Here is a 21,600-nt window from a genome sequence, read left to right on the forward strand (position 1 = left end):
GTTTTTGTATACAATATCAACTTCGTTGTGACTTATTCTAAATTACATACATACATAAGTGGCATTAGAAGTTCATTACTTGCTAATAACAATTCGAATATCGTTGCTAACAGAGACCACATATCTAATAGCCCAACTCGATTGAAATATCATTTCGAACATGGGAATTACACATTTTTTATGTAACCGAAGTGAATATTATCGAAGTAAACATTTAGAAAAAGTAAATAACATTAAGGTATATTTGCACACATATACCGAATTCCGTTGCCATATGCTTTACTTTCATGTATATATATATACATATATGGTATATGTCTGTATGTATTAAGGTTTTCGAAATTTTTCATTATCAAGAGTTGCCTTTTAATATTCTAAAAATACGAACATTGAACGAAACGCGCTCATTTCCTTTGATGATGCTCGCGGAGAACTGCACATGCTTATATTCTGTACACTATATACTTTTGTATTATAATGTATAAACAATCAACCAAATGTACGAAGTGGTTCATGGACAAAGTATCTGCTACGTAATTATACATAAGCATTATTACGTGTATTCCTAAGTAGTTGTTTCATTCGTTTCTGCAAAATTTTGGCATTCAATTTATAATAGTCGCGCATTTTTATTTGAAGACAAAATTCTTACGTGAAAATTAACTGAATAAAAGTGTAAAATATTTTTTCTTCAGTTTTGTGTTCAGAAGAAGTACGTTGGATTTTGTTTACAAAAAATGAGTACTACTTCACATCCTCAGCAAATCTCAAGCCGTAGGACTTGCTCTGCATTTAATAAAGCATTTAAGCTTTTAAGTTTTAATTCAAAATCAGCAAATAAAAAATTACAAAAAAAAACATCGTTTAATTCGTACAATGAAATTTCAAAAATGTTGAACAAAAATGGTAGCATATCAAGCAATCATTTCCGTGGAATTCGAAGGCAATTGATTGACCAATTTGCCACATCTGCATGTCATTTGATGACTGTGAGTTTGAATTCAAATATTGTATGTATGTGTTCATAGAAAAAAAACCTTTTTAACCAAGATTAATATATTTTGAAATAAAGAATATTATATTATACATCTTTGCAAAAAAAAAAAAAAAAAATAGAAAGCAGTAACGAAGAATTAAGTTTAGGGTTCAACCGAATATCTTATCMTCTCGATATTTGTGATGATCAAAGGCGGAAAAATATTGCTAGGTGTTGTAAAATCTTTATATAATATATAAAAATATGACAATCATGTTTGGTTTGTTATAAAATATGTCACGGTTCAGTGAGTTTCGTTTACAGATTTTATTTAAAGTCTGAGATGTTTATATTAAAATCAACTTTACTAAAACAAGTCAGTATTTTTCGAATTCAAATTCGCGTTTCAAGTCCAAAAATTAACAAATTAATGTATGGAATCTTTCTATGTAACATGCTATGAATTTTAAACTTATATTATTATCGTATAATATACCAATTTATATTATATCCACTAACACATCACTAAATAGTTTTTACACATTTATTTAATCATAAAAAGTGCACAAATACCTTTATATCATATTAAAGTTGTCTTAAGTTTTACTTATTTACACAATAACGCAACAGTAGCATGCAAACAAATAATAAATTTTAACATTATCAATATTTTGTAAATGAACAAGAGTAAAGAAAAGGAAACAGGGTCTCACCCGCTCATAGCTATTTTATTCAGGAATTATACTAAGTTTTCCCAAAAACAGACCAATATCAGTAATTTTTACTTCGAGATGAATTAAAATTAACACAACTATACACTTAATCCTCCTTTTACATTTATTTTATTCCAAATTAAATACATTTATTTAGACCCCGGTACCTATAGTTGACTTTCGGCCATTGTATGAGATATATAATTGAAATTCAGGGATAGTACTTCTCTGACAATGGTATGTCTGTATGTCAAAAATCGAATCAATACTTCCCTTAGTTCCCATGTATGTATATATTATAAAATAAAGATAATCGAACTTCCGGATGACTTTGCACAGCATATATCGGCAAATGTGTGAGATATCTCAATGAGAATGAGCCAGCATATTTTACTAATAACAGTGTATCTTTACGCTAAATATAAATAAAAATTTTGCGAAAACTTGTGTTACCCCCATATAACTAATATCAGGACTTTCGAACATCCGACTGATTTTCCTCTACAAGATGGTTTCCAAAGTAAACAGGACTAAAAAAAAGCAGAACAAATGATTTTCTCGGTAAAATCAATTGACTTTATTCAAAATAATCTCCCTCTTCTTCAATACAGCTTTTTGCACGGTCCAAAGCATTTCAAACGAGTGTTTTAACTCGTTGGCCGGTATGGCTGCCAGTATCCCGATGCAAGCCTTTTGAATGGCCTCTACGTCTGTACAACGCTTTCCTTTCATGCCAAATGCATTTTTCCGAAAAGTAAGAAATCAAACGGTGCCATATCAGGTGAAAACGGGGAGTGATTAATGGTTAAAATGTGAATTTTGGTCAAATAATCGTCCTTCGAATGTTAGACTCTCAGCAATTTTTGGTTGTCAGTCAAATTGCGCGGAACAAACTGTGCATACACATTTCGTAAGCCCAAATGTTCCGTCAAAATGCGATAAATCGTTGTTTTGGAGATGCTCAATTCTATTTGCATGAATTTCAATGATGATTTCAGCTGATTTTTTTTATCATTTATGTCCTCAGGACCACTTTGAAAACGTTGAAATCACTCGTGCACTCTGCTACGGGATTCACTTCCAATCGATGAAATGTCATGAAATTCTAGACAATCGATAAAGATAGCAGATTCTAACGCACCAATCGACATATCGATGGCGTCACCGGGGGCGCCAGATTCAAAAAGTCCTGTTTACTTTGGAACACATCTTGTATGATCGRATTCCATTAAATACTTCCAACACCTCTCAAGATGTTTGCTTACATTTGGTTCCTCACAAATAAAATATAGCAAGTCACCTAAACAATTTTCTCATCTCAATTTTATCGGATATTTCTTTACAATCATTCGAGAGTCGATTCTATGTTACGTTAGGAACAATGTGGAATGAATGTTAATAACACAGTTTGTTAACTATTTAATTTTATGTAAATAATTCCTATTAACAAAATACAGCTAACGTTTTTGGTCAGTAGTACGGTCGAAAATCTTACTAAAGGAAAGAGGTTTAAAAAAGAGAACGACGAGAGTGTATATATTTCGTATGAAATTACATGATTCTACTTCAGAGTGAAAAAAAGCTGCTGCTACCCAATGTGAGGGCATTTAAGTTTTTTTATCCATTATTCCTTTAAGTATTGAATATATCCGAAAAATCCTATATACTATATAATATATATATAAAACAGTATTCTAATGATCAGTCAAGTTGAACACTGTATGTTTCCGGCCTCTTTTTACGAATAGCTTTGCGCATACGACGCATAATACTTGAAATAGTATTAGCCAGCGGAAGGAATTTGGAGTGCACCACACCGTGATGATCGAAGAAAACTGTCTTAATCTTGATTTTTGTCGTGGKTTTTTCGATTTCGGTTCACCTTTTCCACGATATTCGGACGTTTTGGTACCAGAAATTTGATTCTACACATAAAATTATTAGAACTTCTTTATTGAATAAATTCCCACATCGTAAAAATGTCCAAAACTGTATGTACTTCAGAAAGACAAACAAATTAAACAAGAATGATTATTTGGATGTGACATTTAGCACAGGCACAGTCATACTAACCCAGAAAAAGGAATCGATGAATGGCTTTTCGCGTAAAAATTATACTAATAAAACTCACTCTTTTTGTCCATAGTAGTAGGAGTATTGTTCTATTTAAACTGGTTCACTGTTTTTTGTACGACAAGAAATTTGGTGGTAGATGGATGATATGGTATAATGTTTTATATTTCCTCTGACCTACGATATATACATAAATAATTTCAAACATTTTTGTAGAATTCTATAACAAAAAAAGTAACAAGAAGTTTTTACATCTTAGATGCAAACATCAATATCATTTGTTCATTCCTCCCTCCGCAATAATAATTAAATGTCTTCTATGAATGCATATTGTACTAAAAACTGTTCTACACACTAAAAATATATATCAGTGTAAATAAAGATATTAAATATTGTGTCTAATATTCTTTTCAGATTGATGATCTTTATCAAGAAATTCTTTTTGAAATATGCAATAATTGTGGAAGTGAGAGTTATGACATATGTCCCGATATTCTTTTGGAATTCGCGCAAGAAGTATTTAAAATATCAAACACAAAACATGAAGATATTTTGAGGATGGCAAGACAAAAAGAGCCGCCTAAACTGCGTCTTAATGTGGAAATTATTAAAGCAGAAAATTTATTGCCAAAAGACGCAAACGGATTTTCAGACCCTTTTGCAACTATTTACTTGGAGTCGAATGCTTCGCACCGTTATAATACATCTGTAAAGCATACTACACTAAATCCAATTTGGGAAGAACATTTTTCATTGTAAGTTGACTTCGACTATATAAATTCTTAACCGTTCTAAATTTATACATGTGTGAAATTTACAGACCTATCATTGATAACCCTAAAGAGGAGGTACTGGTGGTAGAAATATGGTAAAAATTATATGAAATATATGTTGAATGATGACTAGAAATATAGTAAAAATTTACGCAATTGTACAACTATACTTAAAGGGATTTTGATGCTGCAGAAACTATCAAAGAAAAGGTTAATAAATTACTCGATGTAAAAGGAGTTAAGGGACTAAGTAAGCTGATGAAAGAAATTGCTCAAACCGCATCTACGGGAAAACATGATAATGAATTAATTGGCCGCGCAGCAATTACTCTGAAGGTGTGATTTTGAAACCAATAATGATAGAAATGTAAATTACGGTAATTTCGTTCCCTTACCTTTGTTAAAATTATAAAAAAAAGCACTGTGTCATGAATGAAAAATGCGGGGGATTGGTTTACAGTGACTATAAAGGTTTTATATTTTTACAATTGGGGCGTTCACAACCTGTCTTAAAGCATCGTAAAGTCGTAAAAATTTTTACACTTGTTTAAATAAAAATTAGGGTTTTCACATGTCTCTTAAAGTTATAAGTTATAACGATTCGAAAACATAGTATTGAGATCTGTAAATGTGTAAACTCATTTTTGTATGTAATCCAACAACAAATTTTTTTTTAAACAAGTGTAAAAATTTAAAATTTTACGACTTTACGATTTAAGACAGGTTGTGAATACCCCAAATGTTTTACATTTCTTTGCTTTCATTTTGAGTCTGTCGCGGTTTATCATTTTTGGTGGGTTTGGTTTATCATATTTGGTTGCGATTAACTCAGTAAAAACTGGTCAACAAAATTTTGTAACGAAAAAGCGAGCAGTTTCCTTTATACTTATATCGGTTAAGACTTAAAGTGTCGTAATTTATGGTATCTATCATATTTGATAATATGTGTATGTATAAATGAATGCGTGAAATAAATGAATCTATCTTATTTCAGTCAATTTCTAATTCAGGTTTAACTGTTTGGTACAATTTAGAAAAGCGTTCTAAAACAAAAAGTCGAGGATCGGTTTTACTCAACATGACATTGAGTGCTGAAAAGAATAAACGTGTTGCTCTTCAAGAGCATAAACACTTATTAAACCTATTACTGATTCATGAGTTGGAAAGCTCCCAAGTAGCTGAATACTGGTGGAATGGCAAATTTACTACAAATGCGGAACTTGTTCGTTCGCAACATGCAGTTCAAAGTGGCCTTACAAACTTTGATTGCGCTCTTTGCCAATGGGTGGTGTACTCGAAAATCCATGAAAATCATAAATTAAATTTTATTCTCTTTAACAATATTCTAGATATTGTTATACCCACCCTAAAATTACTTCAATCAGATTGTGAAGACGTAAAAACGTTTTGGGATGGTGTGAAGCGAGTTTTGCCGTCATGCTTTTCAATTGTGCGAAAAATTCGCGCTAGAAATGTTAGTGATAAACATATTGTTAGCACACTATGCGATATTTTAGATATTATTTCGAAAATCAAAGCGTTGGGAGAACCAGTGATAGACATATTTCCTGAAAATATTTATGGTTTTATTAGCCTAAAGAAACAGGATGTAGTGAACATTGATCTAGTTCTAGAAGCAGTTATAAATACTGCTACAAAAGAGTGGTTGGAATATATTATGGAAGGAAGTAAGCCACATACACGTGATGAACACAATGACGAAGAAAACTTACAGTTTCTTATAAAACTCATTCAAATGGTGCGATCTGATTTACAAAGAGGAATGGAGCATTTTGATAAACACTTTTATCAGTAAGTTCAATATCTCCATTTCAAAGAATCTTATTTATTTGTTATTGTAATAATAATAATTATTATTATTGTTTTTTTTTTTTTTGGTTTTGTTTATAGAAAACTAAGAATTAACTATTCGGGCATCCTTTTCAAATATTATGATTTAAATTTGTTCGATGAATGTAAAGAAATAGTTGAGAACGTTTGTGCAAATATTAAAAGAATGGAAATACCGGACGACACTTTGGAGTTTTCCAATTTTTTGGATGAAGAGTCTCTCAACATGGGAACAACACTATTCGAACTATATTTGGTAYTAAAGCGGTTTGTTTCCTTAGGTAAGAAACTATATTAATTTTGTACTTTTAACGTTACAAATTTGCTTACATGCATTTTTATACTCTCGCAACAAGCTGCTACAAAATATTATAATTTTGTTTAGCTAATACCTATAACTAATCGAAATAGTTAGTATAGTTTCAAATATGAGTTTTATGACTTTTTTCTAAAACAWAATAAAAACACCCTCAATAGTAAGGGAAATGTTTTTTTTTATTTATATGAATTGCAACTGTACTGTAAATAATATGTAGTAATGTGAAAAATAACAAGTAAGGAAGAGCTAAGTTAGGATGAACCGAATTTTTCATACTCTTCCAGCTAACCAGTAGGAACCCCGGAAAAATACATTCGGGTGTTGGCAAGACATTATTTTAAAAAAATTTTTCCCATAGGAGCCCGTAGCTACTGCAATTCCCTGGGTCAATTTACAGTTTTGTATCTTAATTTAGGATAAGATTTACGAGCTCGTCCTCACTTTTTGTCATGTATCACTTTGAACTCAAGTTTTCGATCGCACAGACAGACAAACAGACATCCATTCACTCGAAGTTCCACTCGTCTTATCATCTGTATATTGTATAACTAAATACATAGTACGAGTATATACGCGAATACTATACCGTGATCATATTTTTGTTTTGGTAGATTTTGAAACTTTTTAACAAACAATCATATCTTCCAAAATTAATTTTTTTAATTTTAAAACTTAATTTCAATTTCATGAACTGTAATTTATTTCATTGCATGTAATTGGCAAATCGACTAATTTTGCAATAACGGAATTCTTTACGACCATTTGCAGGAACAAACGAATAAAGTATACATACCTACTGTGCCAATTTTTACATTTTTATGTGATGCGGTTAGGACGTTCTGCGGGCACATAAAGAAATAAGCGTTATTTTTTATATATAAAACATAACTCCATTTCTATTACGATTAGCTTAAGGTGATACAAACAGCAAAAAAGCACTTTGTTGTCTAGGCTAAGTTTGGAGTTTTTATATAAAATCCAATTTGAATTTGAAGCTCTTATCTTGATGCTAGTTATTTTACTAGATATATGTTTTCTCCATGTTAGTCTTCTATCTAGGTGAATAGCAAGAAAAGTTGCTTCATTCGCTTCGGGTACTAAATTATTGTTCATTTTTGGTCTAAGCGAAAATGTAACATGCTTACACTTTTGCTCATTCATTCATTTAGCGAGCCATTCTTCGACAGAACTCAAGTGCTCCGCTAATATTTTTGATGCTTTAATGTGACATTTATTACGGCTTACTAAAGCTGTGTCAACCGCAAAAGTTGTATATAATTCCCTCTTCAGATTTCGGCATCTATCTCTTCCCGCACGTGTTGTGGTCGTGTGTACAGCTTCGAAGTAGGCGCTCTGTTTTCTCTACGCTGTGACACGGCATTCCTTATCGTACCAGATTTTCTTTTGCCTTTTCCGAAAGCCAATTTTTTCGTTTGCAGCTGTACGTAAGGAGCCTGAAAGCTACAGTTCCCTTATACCGAGTTGCTGATGAGTGATTTTAGAGAGCAGGAGTGCAAGTCGAACAGAAACTCGTTCGGTTGTCTGTTGTGACTTCTATATGTCGAACTTTCCTTGTATTTTTTGACGTACGTTTTTAGCTGCACAGAGGCGGGTGCGTATTTTTGCTGCAACAAGATAGTGATCCGAGTCGATGTTAGGACCTCGGAGCGTACGCTTATCTAGAACACTGTAAATGTGGATTATTTTGGTGGCTTTTTGATCCGGAGACAGCCAGGTAGCTTAATGAATTTGGGCTCCGACGAAATCGATTAGCCTCAACTCATTTGAGCGTCTTTCTCTTCCGTCGGAGCGTGGGCGCAAATCAGCGATATGTTTAAGAACTTCGCTTTGATACGGATTGCGACTAAACGTTCATTTACCTGAGTGAATAACAGTACTCGGCGACGAAGTCTCTCCCCACGAATCCCACATTTCGGGATTTTCGCTTTCTCACTTTAGGACCGGAAATCGTGAGCTGCTTGATCTCTATGTAAAAGAATCGTTTCTGTCCGCTGCCAAGTGAATGGCAACAACACGTGCATGAATTATTTGCGAGAAAAGTTTATATATTCCATTAGACTACTTCTTCCGGTGTTAGTTGAAGTCATTGGTCTTTAGCAATAAACCAGACTCTCTTCAAACTTTAGATGTCAAACAGAACATACTATTACTATTCATGACATACAACTTGAGTTAGTAAAAAAAGTACTAGAAAATTTGGTGCATAAATCGGCGCGGGATGTCGATCATAGTAAAAAGCGGGGCAGTATCGAATAAAAAAAGCATGAAGCGAATGTTGACATGCGAATTGTGCCCAATTTATTGGGGAATACAAACCACTCGATTGTTGGTGTTCGGCTTGTGTAGAACGAATTGTATAAAACTGTTTGTTGAACCTGATCAGGGGACCATCCTTTATGTTGAGTGGGTTGATGTAGAAGTGTGGTGAGTTGTGTTGTGATGTATGAGTATGGTGTATCGGATGTGGTGTATTGTGCAATATATTCTTAGGATGCACCAGTTTTTCCGGTTAGAGTGATAAATGTTTTTTTATTTTGTTTGTGAAAAGAAATCATACCACCTTTATTATAAAGCTCTATATATTAAATTCAGACCATTTCGTTTAAATTTTTCATGTCACCTCATTATATTCCTCTTAGTCAAACTCTCAGGAATTATGGATAAAATTACGACTATATGTTGTTCATAAAAATTTTTACAAATTACTGACAATTCATTTGAGAAAGTTAAAGAAGTGTCATAGTAAAAGCTTAATTAATTTTAATTCTGAAGGTCAAATAGGAGGATGGAGTCATGTGTAGAAATTCACGAAAGTGAGGAAAGTTCTCTGATCGCTATTCACTTGGGAGTTGACATAAACGATTCTTTTACATATGACTCAAGCAGCTAACGATTTCCGGTCTTTGACCAAGTATCCTCTGGGTAGCCTAAGAACATCTGTTTGAAGGTGAGGTAAAGTGAGAAGGCGAAACATCCCCTGCATAGGGTTGTGCGCTGGGTKTGCGACCCGCCACGTAAAAAAACCTCCAATGAAAAAGCAACAACAGCCTCGGATGAGAGACCCCACTTTTGATGACGACCATGGCAAACGAAATAAGGACTACGAATTGAGGGCATGCATCTGGAATGTCCGGTCCCTTAATTGGAAGGTGCCGCTGCCCAGCTGGTTGATGTCCTCGTGAAAATAAAGGCTGACATCCAAGAAATGCGGTGGACGGGACAAGGACGGAGACGAGTAGGTCCTTCTGGCATTACAGTGGCTTATAACGGAACTCAAGTCGCCGAGTACGATCATTCACTTTGGTGAATGAACGTCTAGCCACAATCCGCATCAAAGCGAGCTTATTCAATATATCGCTGATTTGCGCCCACGCCCCGACGGAAGAGAAGGACGATGTAACCAAAGATGCCTATTATGAGGGCTTGGAACGCACTTATGAGAGATGGCCCCGTCACGATGTCAAAATCTTGCTTGGCGACTTTAACGCCAGTGTGGGCAAAGAAGGTATGTTTGGCACTACGGTCGGTAAATTCATCCTCCACGAGGAAACATACCGCAATGGGTTAAGGCTGATCGACTTCGCCAGGGCCCGAAATATGGTTATCTGTAGTACTAGATTCCAGTAWAAGAGGATACATCAGGCTACCTGGCTGTCTCCGGATCAAAAAACCACCAACCACATCGATCATGTTGTGATAGACGGAAGACACCTCTCCAGTGATTTAGATGTGCGTGCGCTACGAGGTCCTAACATCGACTCACTTGTTGCAGCCAAGATTCGCACCCGCATCTGTGCAGCAAAAAACGTACGCCATCAGTCGGTATAAAGGAACTGTGGGACGGCATTTCAAACTCCTTACGTACAATTGCAACTGAAACCATTGGTTTTCTCAAAGTGCAAAAGAACAGCTGGTACGAGAAGGAGTGCCGTGTCGAAGCGGAGAGAAAACAGAGCGCCTACCTCGCAACGTTCCGATTGACCACAACACGTGCGGGATGGGATAGATACCGAGAGTTGAAAAGGGAAGCGAGGTGCATTTGCATACAGAAAAATAAAGAGACCGAAATGCGTGAGTACGAAGAGCTCGATAAGCTGGCCGACAGGGGTAATGCTCGAAAATTCTAAAAAAAAATGGGGCGGCTTTGAGAAGGTTTCAAGACCGAAGCATACTCCTGTAGAACCCCCAAAGGTCATCTAGTCACCGATGCCCAGAGTATACTTAAATTATGGAAGGAACACTTCTCCAGCCTGCTGAATGGCAATGAACGCACAACGCCAGGAGAAGGCGAACCCGATTCCCCAATCGATGACAATGGAGCAGATGTTCCATTGCCCGACCAGCAAGAAGTTCGAATAGCAATTACCCGCTTGAAGAACAACAAAGTGACAGGGGCGGATGGATTATCGGCCAAGCAATTCAAACTCGGCGGCGAATAACTAATAAGGAGCATGCACCAGCTTCTTTGTAAAATATGGTCGGACGAAAGCTTGCCAACGATTGGAATTTAAGTGTTCTATGTCCAACCCACAAAAAGGAGACCCCACAATCTGCACCAACTACCGTGGGAAAAGCCTCCTCTTCATTGCATATAAGCTTCTGTCGAGCGTATTGTGTGAAAGACTAATGCCCACCGTCAACAAACTGATTGGACCTTATCAGTGTGGCTTCTGACCTGGAAAATCAGCAGCCGACCAGATATTTACCATGCGCCAAATTCATGTCTTACGCAAGGCTTATTTCCATCTATATCGAAAAGTCATTTATAATTCCTTTACATAAGAGGGGATTTAGGTCATCTACTGAAAACTACAGGGGAATAGCAAAGTTGTCTGCAAGACCTAAACTTCATGAAGCAATTATAACAGACGACATAACCTTTCGGATCTCTCCACTATTTTCTTGTTCTCAGCATCTACGATAACTAATTTGCTTGAATTTGTATCGCATATATCAACGGGCTTTAGGGAGAATAAGAATACTGATGTTATATACTGAGATTTTAGCAAAGCTTTTGATAATGTAAACCATTCAATTCTTTTAAATAAACTTGATCTTCTTGGTTTTGAACCAAAATTTCTAAAATGGGTTGTTTTTATATTAGTAATAGAATTCAACAAGTCATGTTTAACGATACTCTTTCTGACATAATCAATGTTCCTTCAGGCGTTCCTCAAGGTAGCCGTCTTGGTCCAATTCTCTTCTTGTTAATTATTAGTGACATATCATTTGTTGTTAAGTTTTCAAAAGTTTTATTATATGCTGACGATGTAAGATTTTTTAAAACTTATACTTTAAACAGCGGAAGATGTCAGTTGCAAACAGACTTAAACAATCTAGTTTCTTGGTGTGATAGAAATGACATGCCATTGAACCTTAAAAAATGTAAAACTTTTCACGTAGACCCTACTTCATACGCAATACAAACTTTAGGTTGGAGCAAGTATGCAGTGTTGTTGATCTGGGAGTAACTATGGACCCCAAACTCAAATTTAGTCTGGACCAATCTTCCACGGTTTTTAAAGCTAAAGGCGCTCTTAGTTTTGTTAAACGTTGGTTTAACCCTCTAACCGGCCAATTTTTGTTTGAGCTGAAAAAATTACCATACACTAATTTTTATACAAGGAACAAGAATCTGAAGTCAGATTTAAAAAAATTCAATAGGTCACCTTCCAGGTTGGAAAAAGTGAGGTCTGCCTTAAGGCATACTTGCCTGTTGGCATGTAAAAAAATACGGATTAATTTATTGCACATTATTTAAAAGAAAAATGTTTATTTCAATAATTGAAAATAAAACGTATCAAGTTCAAGTTTAGTTATATTATTTCATAAACAATATTAAATAAAATAAAAGATAAAGTAAACATATATATTGCATAGCAGTAAAAATTCAAATTTAGTTATAATATAATATATDATACAAAAGTGTTTATGATTTTGTGTGAAACAACTGAAAACATTTTTTTGACGATGATAAACCTAAATTTAACTGACATTTTGTGCAATACATTTGGGTTAAAGATTTGCAGCCTGGCATCTTACACATATGTTTACCGTCTCGCCCTAAAACATCTGGTATATGACCATTCCCATCGTATCGAATATCAGCTGGTGGTGCATAGGTGCTTCGATAGCCAGTTCGCATTTGTGGACTTGCACTTGATGGTCTACCCACTTTATTTTTATATCTTTCGTTTGATAGGTGACACAACACATCAGCAATTTCCACTCGAAAATCTGCCAACTTAACACGATGCCTGTGCGTAGGATCCACATCATGAATCCGGTGGTAGATGATATATGCGTTGACAACCGCTATATCCAGCATATGATAAAATAAACGTAACGTCCATTTTTTTGGTTTTAAGACGGATATGATAGCGTCCTATTAGGCCATCCATTAAATCGACGCCACCTATATGCCGATTGTACACTTTGACTATGGTTGGGCAATCGATATCCACATACTCTTTTTTCTTTTTATCAAAGCGCGTCACTTTTCGGGGTTGATAGGTATCAGTAGAAGTGCAGAAAGGCTTAACGCCAGCATACGTGGAAACAAGTCGTACACATCTTGTGTCTTTCCACAGTACAGACGTTATGTCAACTCCAAAAGCAGTACCCACAAATTCCTCGGCGTAGCCCCGTTCTTTATTTTTTACATCGATGTCCTTTGAGAGCTTACAATTTGGAAATCTATAAATTCCTCTGCTTCGTAAATAAACAAGCAATGCCAATGACGTATAGAAATTATCAAAGTATACTATGTGATTTTTAAAGTTGGGCGCGGTTTGTGTTAAGCGGACGACAACGTTTCCGGTTGCTCCCAAGTCAGGTGCATCTGCTACAACATCATTATCACCAGCACCTCTGTAGACTTCAAAATTATACGAAAACCCATATGAGTCACATAACACAAAAAGCTTAACACCATATTTGTGAGGTTTATTTGGCATATATTGACGTAACTTTGTTATCATCTTTGTGGGACACATTTGCTCGTCAATACATAGCSTTGGTGATTTGGGTAYAGAATTAAAGCGTTCATTTAATGTATCTATGAGTCGACGAATTTTGTAGAGCTGATCGTACCCTTCCTCACCCTTTTTCTTCATATACGAACTRTCATTGAAGTGCAGGTATTTCTTGATTTCATAAAATCGTTTTGATGGCATCGCAACTCTAACACATTCAAGTGAGTGTTTCGACCAATATCTTTCAATATTTGGATAGCGAAACACAGACATATATAATATTATACCAATGTAAATTTTCAAATCTTGTCTGGTCAAATTGATTTATGTTTTGCTGATGAGCGTACAGATTTCTTTGGCTGACAATATCGTCCAGCAATTTATTTGTAAGAAAATATGTAAAGCATTTAAGAGGAGTATTCAATTCATTAAATGCTTGTGGTAATTTCTGTTCACCATTGAATACAATTTCTWTCCGATGTAGCTGTAAGTTTTTTTTTTTCCAAACTATATTTTTGAACTGTGAAGATTGTGGTGTACAATGCTTCACAGAACCAAAAAATCCACCAGAGTTAGATGGAATAGAAACTTCACCTTCTTCAATTTGTGGTAACGGTGATCGAGCTCTTTTCCTCCTTGGTGGCTGTTTTGTTGTTTTACTCATTGCGTTACTGCTGGTACTTGGTTGCTCGGAAGAAGGTGGAGTAGACTCATTGGGTTCATCTACACTTATATTAATTGCCGATGACAAAAGATCTATTGCACTTGCATTATATAAATGCTCAATATAATGATCGATTTCTTCAAAATCTTCATTTGCTAATTGCATGTTAACTTCTTGAGCGCTATCATCGCTGTCAAAGTCTTTTTCATTCACGCTTTTATCATCTGAATCATCATCATCAACAACAGAATTTATTAATTGTTGGATAGCTTCTTCGCTCATAAGCGACAAATTGTAACGCTTCCGATTATTTGACATGCTTACGACTACGAAACACAATACAAATTATTAAAAAAAAATTATAATGTATAAAATATGTTATAATAGTTACATGTTTTGCTTTCAACTACAAAACGTAATTTTATAAATTACTATTTACTTTTAAACATGTTAAAATAATTACGAATAGAATTTACATACTTACAACGAAATAATTTTTTTGAGTGGGCGCCGGCAAGTGTGCCTTTAGGAGTAGTGAACTTTTAGCTTGCTAGAAGTTGTCTGTACAAATTTTTTTCACAAAAAACTTTATACTAGTAAACCAAAATATTGTATCTATACCATGATATTTTTTTAAGAACAATTGTAGAACAATTATTATTTTTTTACRTTTTCTGAAAATGCGCTTTGCATTAAAATAATTTTTTGCTGATCTTCACACCCACTTTTGACATTGACTCATAAGCAAAGAGCATGCAAATGCTTGTTTTATGCAGCTGTGACATTTTACAACAGAAATTTACAAAGGTAACGGTAAAAACTTTTCGGGATGTTGCGCTATTGCAATTGTGCTTAACTATACCTTTTGGTAGCATTGCCGGATGGCTTTAAATTTGTGAAATTTAAAGGTATTTGATGAAAGGTTTCGTAATTTGAAGCATCAAAGTATTATTTTCAATGGAAAATGATTAAAAGCATTTAATGATTGTGAGCTAACAAGCTTAAATCCTTTTATGGGGCATTGAAAGGTCAAAAGTCAGTTGATCTAATATACTTTAAAAAAATTAAAATATATATAGTATATGGTAAATAATCACTACATAGTAATTTTTATTCGTACTAAATTTTGGTTGTTTTAATTTAAATGCCCAAAAATTATTATTTTGTCCAATCTGGCCATAATGGAAAATGTTATCAAAAACGCTAATTTTGAGGTGCTCTCAAACTGGAATAAGTTGAACATCCCTTTATTCCTGGTATTAGTATGGCCGCAACGGCATTTTCTACATGCAAAATTGACAACTGCATTGTTGTGTGTACATGCCGGCCATTATTATGTTRCTGCCCTCTCACAAACGTTCATGTAGTAGGATTCACAACGCCATTTTCAGTTCACTGTCGTACTGCTGCAGTCTGTCGCGACAATTCTGTTCCGCACACGAAAGACGCATGTCATTCGTGATTGTACCATCACAAAGGACAGGGATAATGGGATGCCCAACTTATTGTAGTGTGAGAGCACCTCAAAATTAGCGTTTTTTATAACATTTTCCATTGTGGCCAGATGGAACAAAATAAGAATTTTTAGGCACTTAAATTAAAATGCCAATTGCACTTTCCACAGCACCCAGGAGGTATGCAAAACGGCGCGTTACCGAAGTTAGTTTTGGGTGCTCGGTTCCCCTTTAGGCCTTTATCACCCATTAATAAATTTATTTACATAAATCAACAAAACGATAACAATTCATTGGTGTATAACGAAAAAAAAATCAATAAAATTATACATATAACGATTAAAACAAAACAATAACAATTCGTATAAAAAATATATCAAAAACATCACAGTAATATAATAATTTACATACATACATACAAATGCCTACATTTACATCCCAAATTCTAATTTTTCTTAAAAAAATTGCTTTCTTATTTTAGAGCCTTTTTATCCTAACTGTTTACAAAATTTTTACTTTTTTATTTTCTATCGTAAGTTGAAGTTGGCTTATTGTAACCACTAAAAAATAAAAATAAAAAAATAAATTGAAACCTATAGGTGTGAAACACACAATTTTTTTTTTAAATTAGGGAAAGAAAGGTCTTTAGTTAAAAATTTGGTTAAAAAATATATTCTAATTCTAATAAAAAGGGCTATAACTATTTTTGGGTCACAATTATCAGAACACAAAAAGGGCTTAACATGTTTCATTTTATTAAAAAGAATATCTCCTATCCTATTTTATGACAATTCATGTCGAATTCTTCTAAAAATCTTGTTTCCAAAATTTTTACAAATGCAATAAAAACCTCAGGCGACTTGACTAAATTGCATTTGTCTGTTTGATTTTGATGCATGAAGATGAATTCGTCCGAAGGAAACTCATCTCCTAAATATGGTAAAGGCAGAGAACATGTGTGCAGTTTGAAATTTTTTTAAATGAAAATATCCGCAAAAGTAGTTAAAAGCATTTTCTTTCAAAAAATTCATTTCTAAACTACTATCTAATGCGATTGATCTAACAAGGGAGTGTTCAGGCCGTGGTAAACCTTGAAAATCCTGCCAAGAAAGTTCATTCAATAGTGAATCATTACACACATTAAGCAGAACATTATTACTATGTTCCGAAATTACTGTAGCATCAGGTTCTAAAGGCAGCTCACAGTTTCCTTTTGATACGACGTTTACGTAACGTAAGCCCCACGATTTCCTAAACAAACCAGAGAACATATAGGGCGTTACTCTAGTACCTCCTCTGCTTTGAATCTGCGCAAAAAAATGTTCTAAACTGTCCTGACATAGTCGTTTATTCAAATACGGAAAACCTGAGTATGACAAAAATCGCCACAAGCGTCTTAAACTGTCAATGTTTAACACCCACCCCTTTATAAAACTAAAATTATTGGTTGTGTTGCTTTCTAAATCGTCTACGACCCGAATAGCTTTTAAAACTTGTTCCACCTCATTTAAAAACTCTAACTGTTCAGGGGAACCTACAAACACTTTTTTAGTAGGTACACCAGCCTCAACGAAACTGCTATTTAAAATATCAAATAATTTACTAACAAGTAACGAAAGGCTAATTTCGGGTGTCACCGAACATTTTATACTCTCGTATGATAAAGTGATAATCGAGATTTCAGGCGTGGTTGTGAACCGATTTCACCCATATTTTGTACATGTCATCAGAGTGTTAAGAAAATATTATATACCGAATTTCANAAAATATGTTATAATAGTTACATGTTTTGCTTTCAACTACAAAACATAATTTTATAAATTACTATTTACTTTTAAACATGTTAAAATAATTACGAATAGAATTTACATAATTACAACGAAATAATTTGTTTGAGCGGGCGCCGGCGAGTGTGCCTTTAGGAGTAGTGAACTTTTAGCTTGTTAGAAGCTTGTCTGTACAAATTTTTTCACAAAAAACTTTATACTAGTAAACCAAAATATTGTATCTATACCGTGATATTTTTTTAAGAACAATTGTAGCACAATTATTATTTTTTTACATTTTCTGAAAATGCGCTTTGCATTAAAATAATTTTTTGCTGATCTTCACACCAACTTTTGACATTGACTGATCACTGGCGCCTGAACTCATAAGCAAAGAGCATGCAAATGCTTGTTTTATGYACCTGTGACATTTTACAACAGAAATTTACAAAAGTAACGGTAAAAACTTTTCAGGCTGTTGCGCTATTGCAATTGTGCTTAACTATACCTTTTGGTAGCATTGCCGGATAGAGGGTTAAAGAATTTAGAGATCCGCTTACCACAAAAATTCTTTTTACATCTCTGGTGAGATGTATGCTTCTGTGGTTTGGAACCCTAGTTACTCAGTCCATTCGGATAACCATTTTCATTCAAAAACCATTTTGACTTTTTTCCTTAAATCATTTGCATTGGGATTCCAGTTTAAATCTTCTCCCTTACACTAACCGTTTAAAAGTTCTAAATCTCCCGACACTCGCTAGTCGTAGGGAGATGCTTGGTATAGTATTTCTTGTAAAACTCATGAATGGGTCAGTCTGTAGCCCATCTCTCTTATCTAATATTATTATTAACATTTCCGCTCGCTCTTCCAGACAGTTTAGAACCTTACTTTTAAAATTATCTAGAATAAATTTTGAGTTAAACGAACCATTCCGCCCTATATGTCATGATTTCAATTCTCATTCCAGCACAATTGATCTAACTGATTCACTCTTTACCATTTAAAAAAATATTTTTCTACTCTTAACAAGTAACATGTAAAAATTATAAACTTTAATCTAAATCTTAAATTTCAACAGCATTTTTGTTTTTGTAGCTGAGCAGCTTAAGATCTTAACGCTTAAAACTCTTGCTTTTATGACTCGGCTAATTCGTCTCGTTCGCGGATTGCGCCCATCGCGTCGGTTGGGCGGGAGGAGGGAAATCGTTGAATATTTTTATTATTATTATTAACGGTATTTATTTGTATTCGTGGTATTGTAAATAGTAAACAAGTGTTCGTTTGACAAAATAGAGCTAATAATTGGGCGCCTATTTCATAATTCTTAGGGAATTTTGTGATAATTTTATTTTTGCTGTTTCTAAATCTGCTGAAAGGTTAATTGTGAAGTTGGTGAGTACTTATATTTTATTCTATTGTAATTATTGGTATGTATAAGTTTATAGGATATATGTGTCCCAGCCAGGATCCGGCGCACACATTTATTGACAACATTTTAAAATTATATTAACTAATAATTTTATAACTTATATACAATAGTTAGAAATGCCAAAAACCAATAGATCCTAATGCAATTGCTAATATTTTGGAGTCTCCTGATGAGGGTGAGGACTTTGCGAGCATTAGTAGTGATGAATATAAGCGTACATTGAAAATTTATTTTGCTTCACCTGAAAAGCCAGAGGGGGTATCAAAACTATACTATATTGAAAACGTGCTGGAGTGCCTGAAATCTAGATATTTCAGTTCAAGGATGAAAAGTGCATACCAGAGCATCGACGAAAGTATGACGAAGTTCAAAGCCCGATCTTGTGTGTGATGMTTTTAAATAATTCCAATAATTAATATTTAGCTCAACAAGGGTCAATGTATTTTCCGTAAAAGCAAAACAGGTTTGATGTTTGCCAAATGATTGAATAGGGAAAGAAAAGTCAGTTGTTTGTCGCAGTGGTAGACAAAATAGTAGCTGGCACCTATCGATACAAATTTGCAATCGGAGGCGTTGTGCTAGTTGCGCAAAACAAAAGAAGGAGAGGCGTTAAAAATCATATGCGAAGAAAGCCAGATTCCGTTCTGCAAGGATTGATATTTGAATTTATTTTATTTTATAGTCTTAACATCAGTACTTAATGTTCGGGATATATATGTCCCATCCAAAAATACCTACGGGACATATTCGTCCCAACCCAACACTCCACCCCTAAATAATTCAATTTGTTGTTTTTTTTTACGAAAAATACGTTTTTACTATGCCTGTTGTCTCGATTAATTATGCGAAATATGTTTTATTTAATTCAACGGCTTTTCGAATCGAAATGGTTAACCTAATTGTGTACTATAAATTGATTCACGACAATCTATTATTGGATATCATATTAAAAAATTACTAGGTGTTAAAACAACTATATCGCTTTCACTATCTATTGCACATAGATTTCTTGCACTGCAATTTCGAATTGCATTTTTTTTATAGAATTATTTAATCTAATTGTAGCTTCCATTAGCTTGTTTCCTCCATGTAACGTTATTATACACATTTTCAACTATTAATGATGACAAATTTGACTTATTTAATATTATTGGATGCTTTTGATTAAATTCAAGATTTGCCTTACCCAACCTACCTCTTACACGCAGAATACTATTACTATTCAAAATTGGATTTAAGTTTGCAATGCTAATTTTATTACTAATCTCTTCTTTGAAATATAAACTCATAATTTCCTCTATAAATTGTTATTTTTGTTAATATATTGTTAACATCTCTTCAACTTCTTTCATTTTTGACTTTACTAAGTCTTCGTGACATTTTTGTTCTCTTATTCTTTTTATAAATTGCATGATATAAGCTACTATTTTTATTAATTATCTAGGAAATGAAATTCCTTTGATTTTGTCACATAAGTTGCATCGATTTGATTAATCTTCTGGCTTGGCCATTGATGTTCCTCTTCTCGCAACCATTTGGGACCCTTCCACCGTAGATCGTGATCTATCAGTTTATTCGCAAGTACTCTTCTAGATGCTATATCAGCTGGATTTTTTCATCTATCACTTATGTTTTTTGTTTAAGGCATTCATCTGTTATATCTGCTGGAGTTGTGGTATTTTCTATTTTATTTTATTGTTATTTGTCGGTTGTTATAAAACTCTTGGCAATATCCAGCCCAATTTTGTATATACATTAATGTAGTATGCCTCTACAAATACTCTATTCTTTCTTTTTAAAATAAAACTGCACTGCGTTTCGTATTCAAAATTGTAAAGTTTATTTGTTTCTAATTTAGAGTAGTCGGTGAATTGCGCGTAGCTTAAGATAATATTGATCTGTTTTGTGTGAGAGTTCACGGTTAACTGTCGTTCGTTTTTAGTTCTTTGTTTTGGTCTTTTGTTTTGTCAGTGTTGTCATATCATTGTCACAGAGTTGTATTTTAAGGTCCTTGAGTATGTCCGCTTCGAGTCCGTGGTACATTTTCCACATTCGGCGGTCCTGCAGCTTCATTCGTCCCGAATGAAGGGTTCCAGTTCTTCATGAATTCGGCAACAGTTGTGGTGCGCACTGGGCCTTCGTGGTCTCCAATTTTCACCACTTCGTAGCGATCATGCTCCATCCTCTTCACAACTCTGTATGGCCCGAAATATTTGGGCTTCAATTTCAAACCCGTTCCATACTGGGTACGCCTAATGACTCGTCAATGTCGTAGTTGGTTGCTGTTCGGCGGCGTGAATTATAACTATTACGATTCTCCTGCTGAATTTTGATAGTTGTTGTTGTTGTTTTAACGGTTATCAGTCCCCGTTGGGATGGTGATAGCCCTCTTTGTTGTCGTCGATGTCATCTAACGGGAGGCCCAGGAAACGTGCTGTTTCGACGGGGTCGGACCAGAGGGAAAAGGGTGTTAGATGGGTGGGGTTGGTTGGGCATGCAAAGAGGTGGTCAGTGTCATGCGGAGACTCATCGCATGCAGGACATACATTGGGTATGTCTGGGTCTATTCTGGATAGGTAGGAGTTT

General features: G+C 34.4%; 1 protein-coding gene across 1 annotated transcript in view; it reads left to right on the forward strand.

Annotated features, from left to right (window-relative positions):
* Positions 1-557: 557 nt before the first annotated feature.
* LOC108971444 (protein unc-13 homolog 4B) overlaps positions 558-21,600 on the forward strand; it is a gene marked incomplete at its 3' end in the record, with an annotated part of 47,952 nt that continues 26,909 nt past the window's right edge. The window contains 6 exon segments of the mRNA XM_018937498.1: positions 558-989; positions 4,177-4,517; positions 4,583-4,630; positions 4,712-4,871; positions 5,530-6,347; positions 6,447-6,667. Of these exon segments, the coding sequence (XP_018793043.1) occupies positions 738-989; positions 4,177-4,517; positions 4,583-4,630; positions 4,712-4,871; positions 5,530-6,347; positions 6,447-6,667 (1,840 nt within the window).

The sequence above is a fragment of the Bactrocera latifrons genome, unplaced genomic scaffold, assembly GCF_001853355.1.
Source record: "Bactrocera latifrons isolate USDA-ARS-PBARC rearing strain unplaced genomic scaffold, ASM185335v1 scaffold_342, whole genome shotgun sequence".
Taxonomy (NCBI): Eukaryota; Metazoa; Arthropoda; class Insecta; order Diptera; family Tephritidae; genus Bactrocera; species Bactrocera latifrons.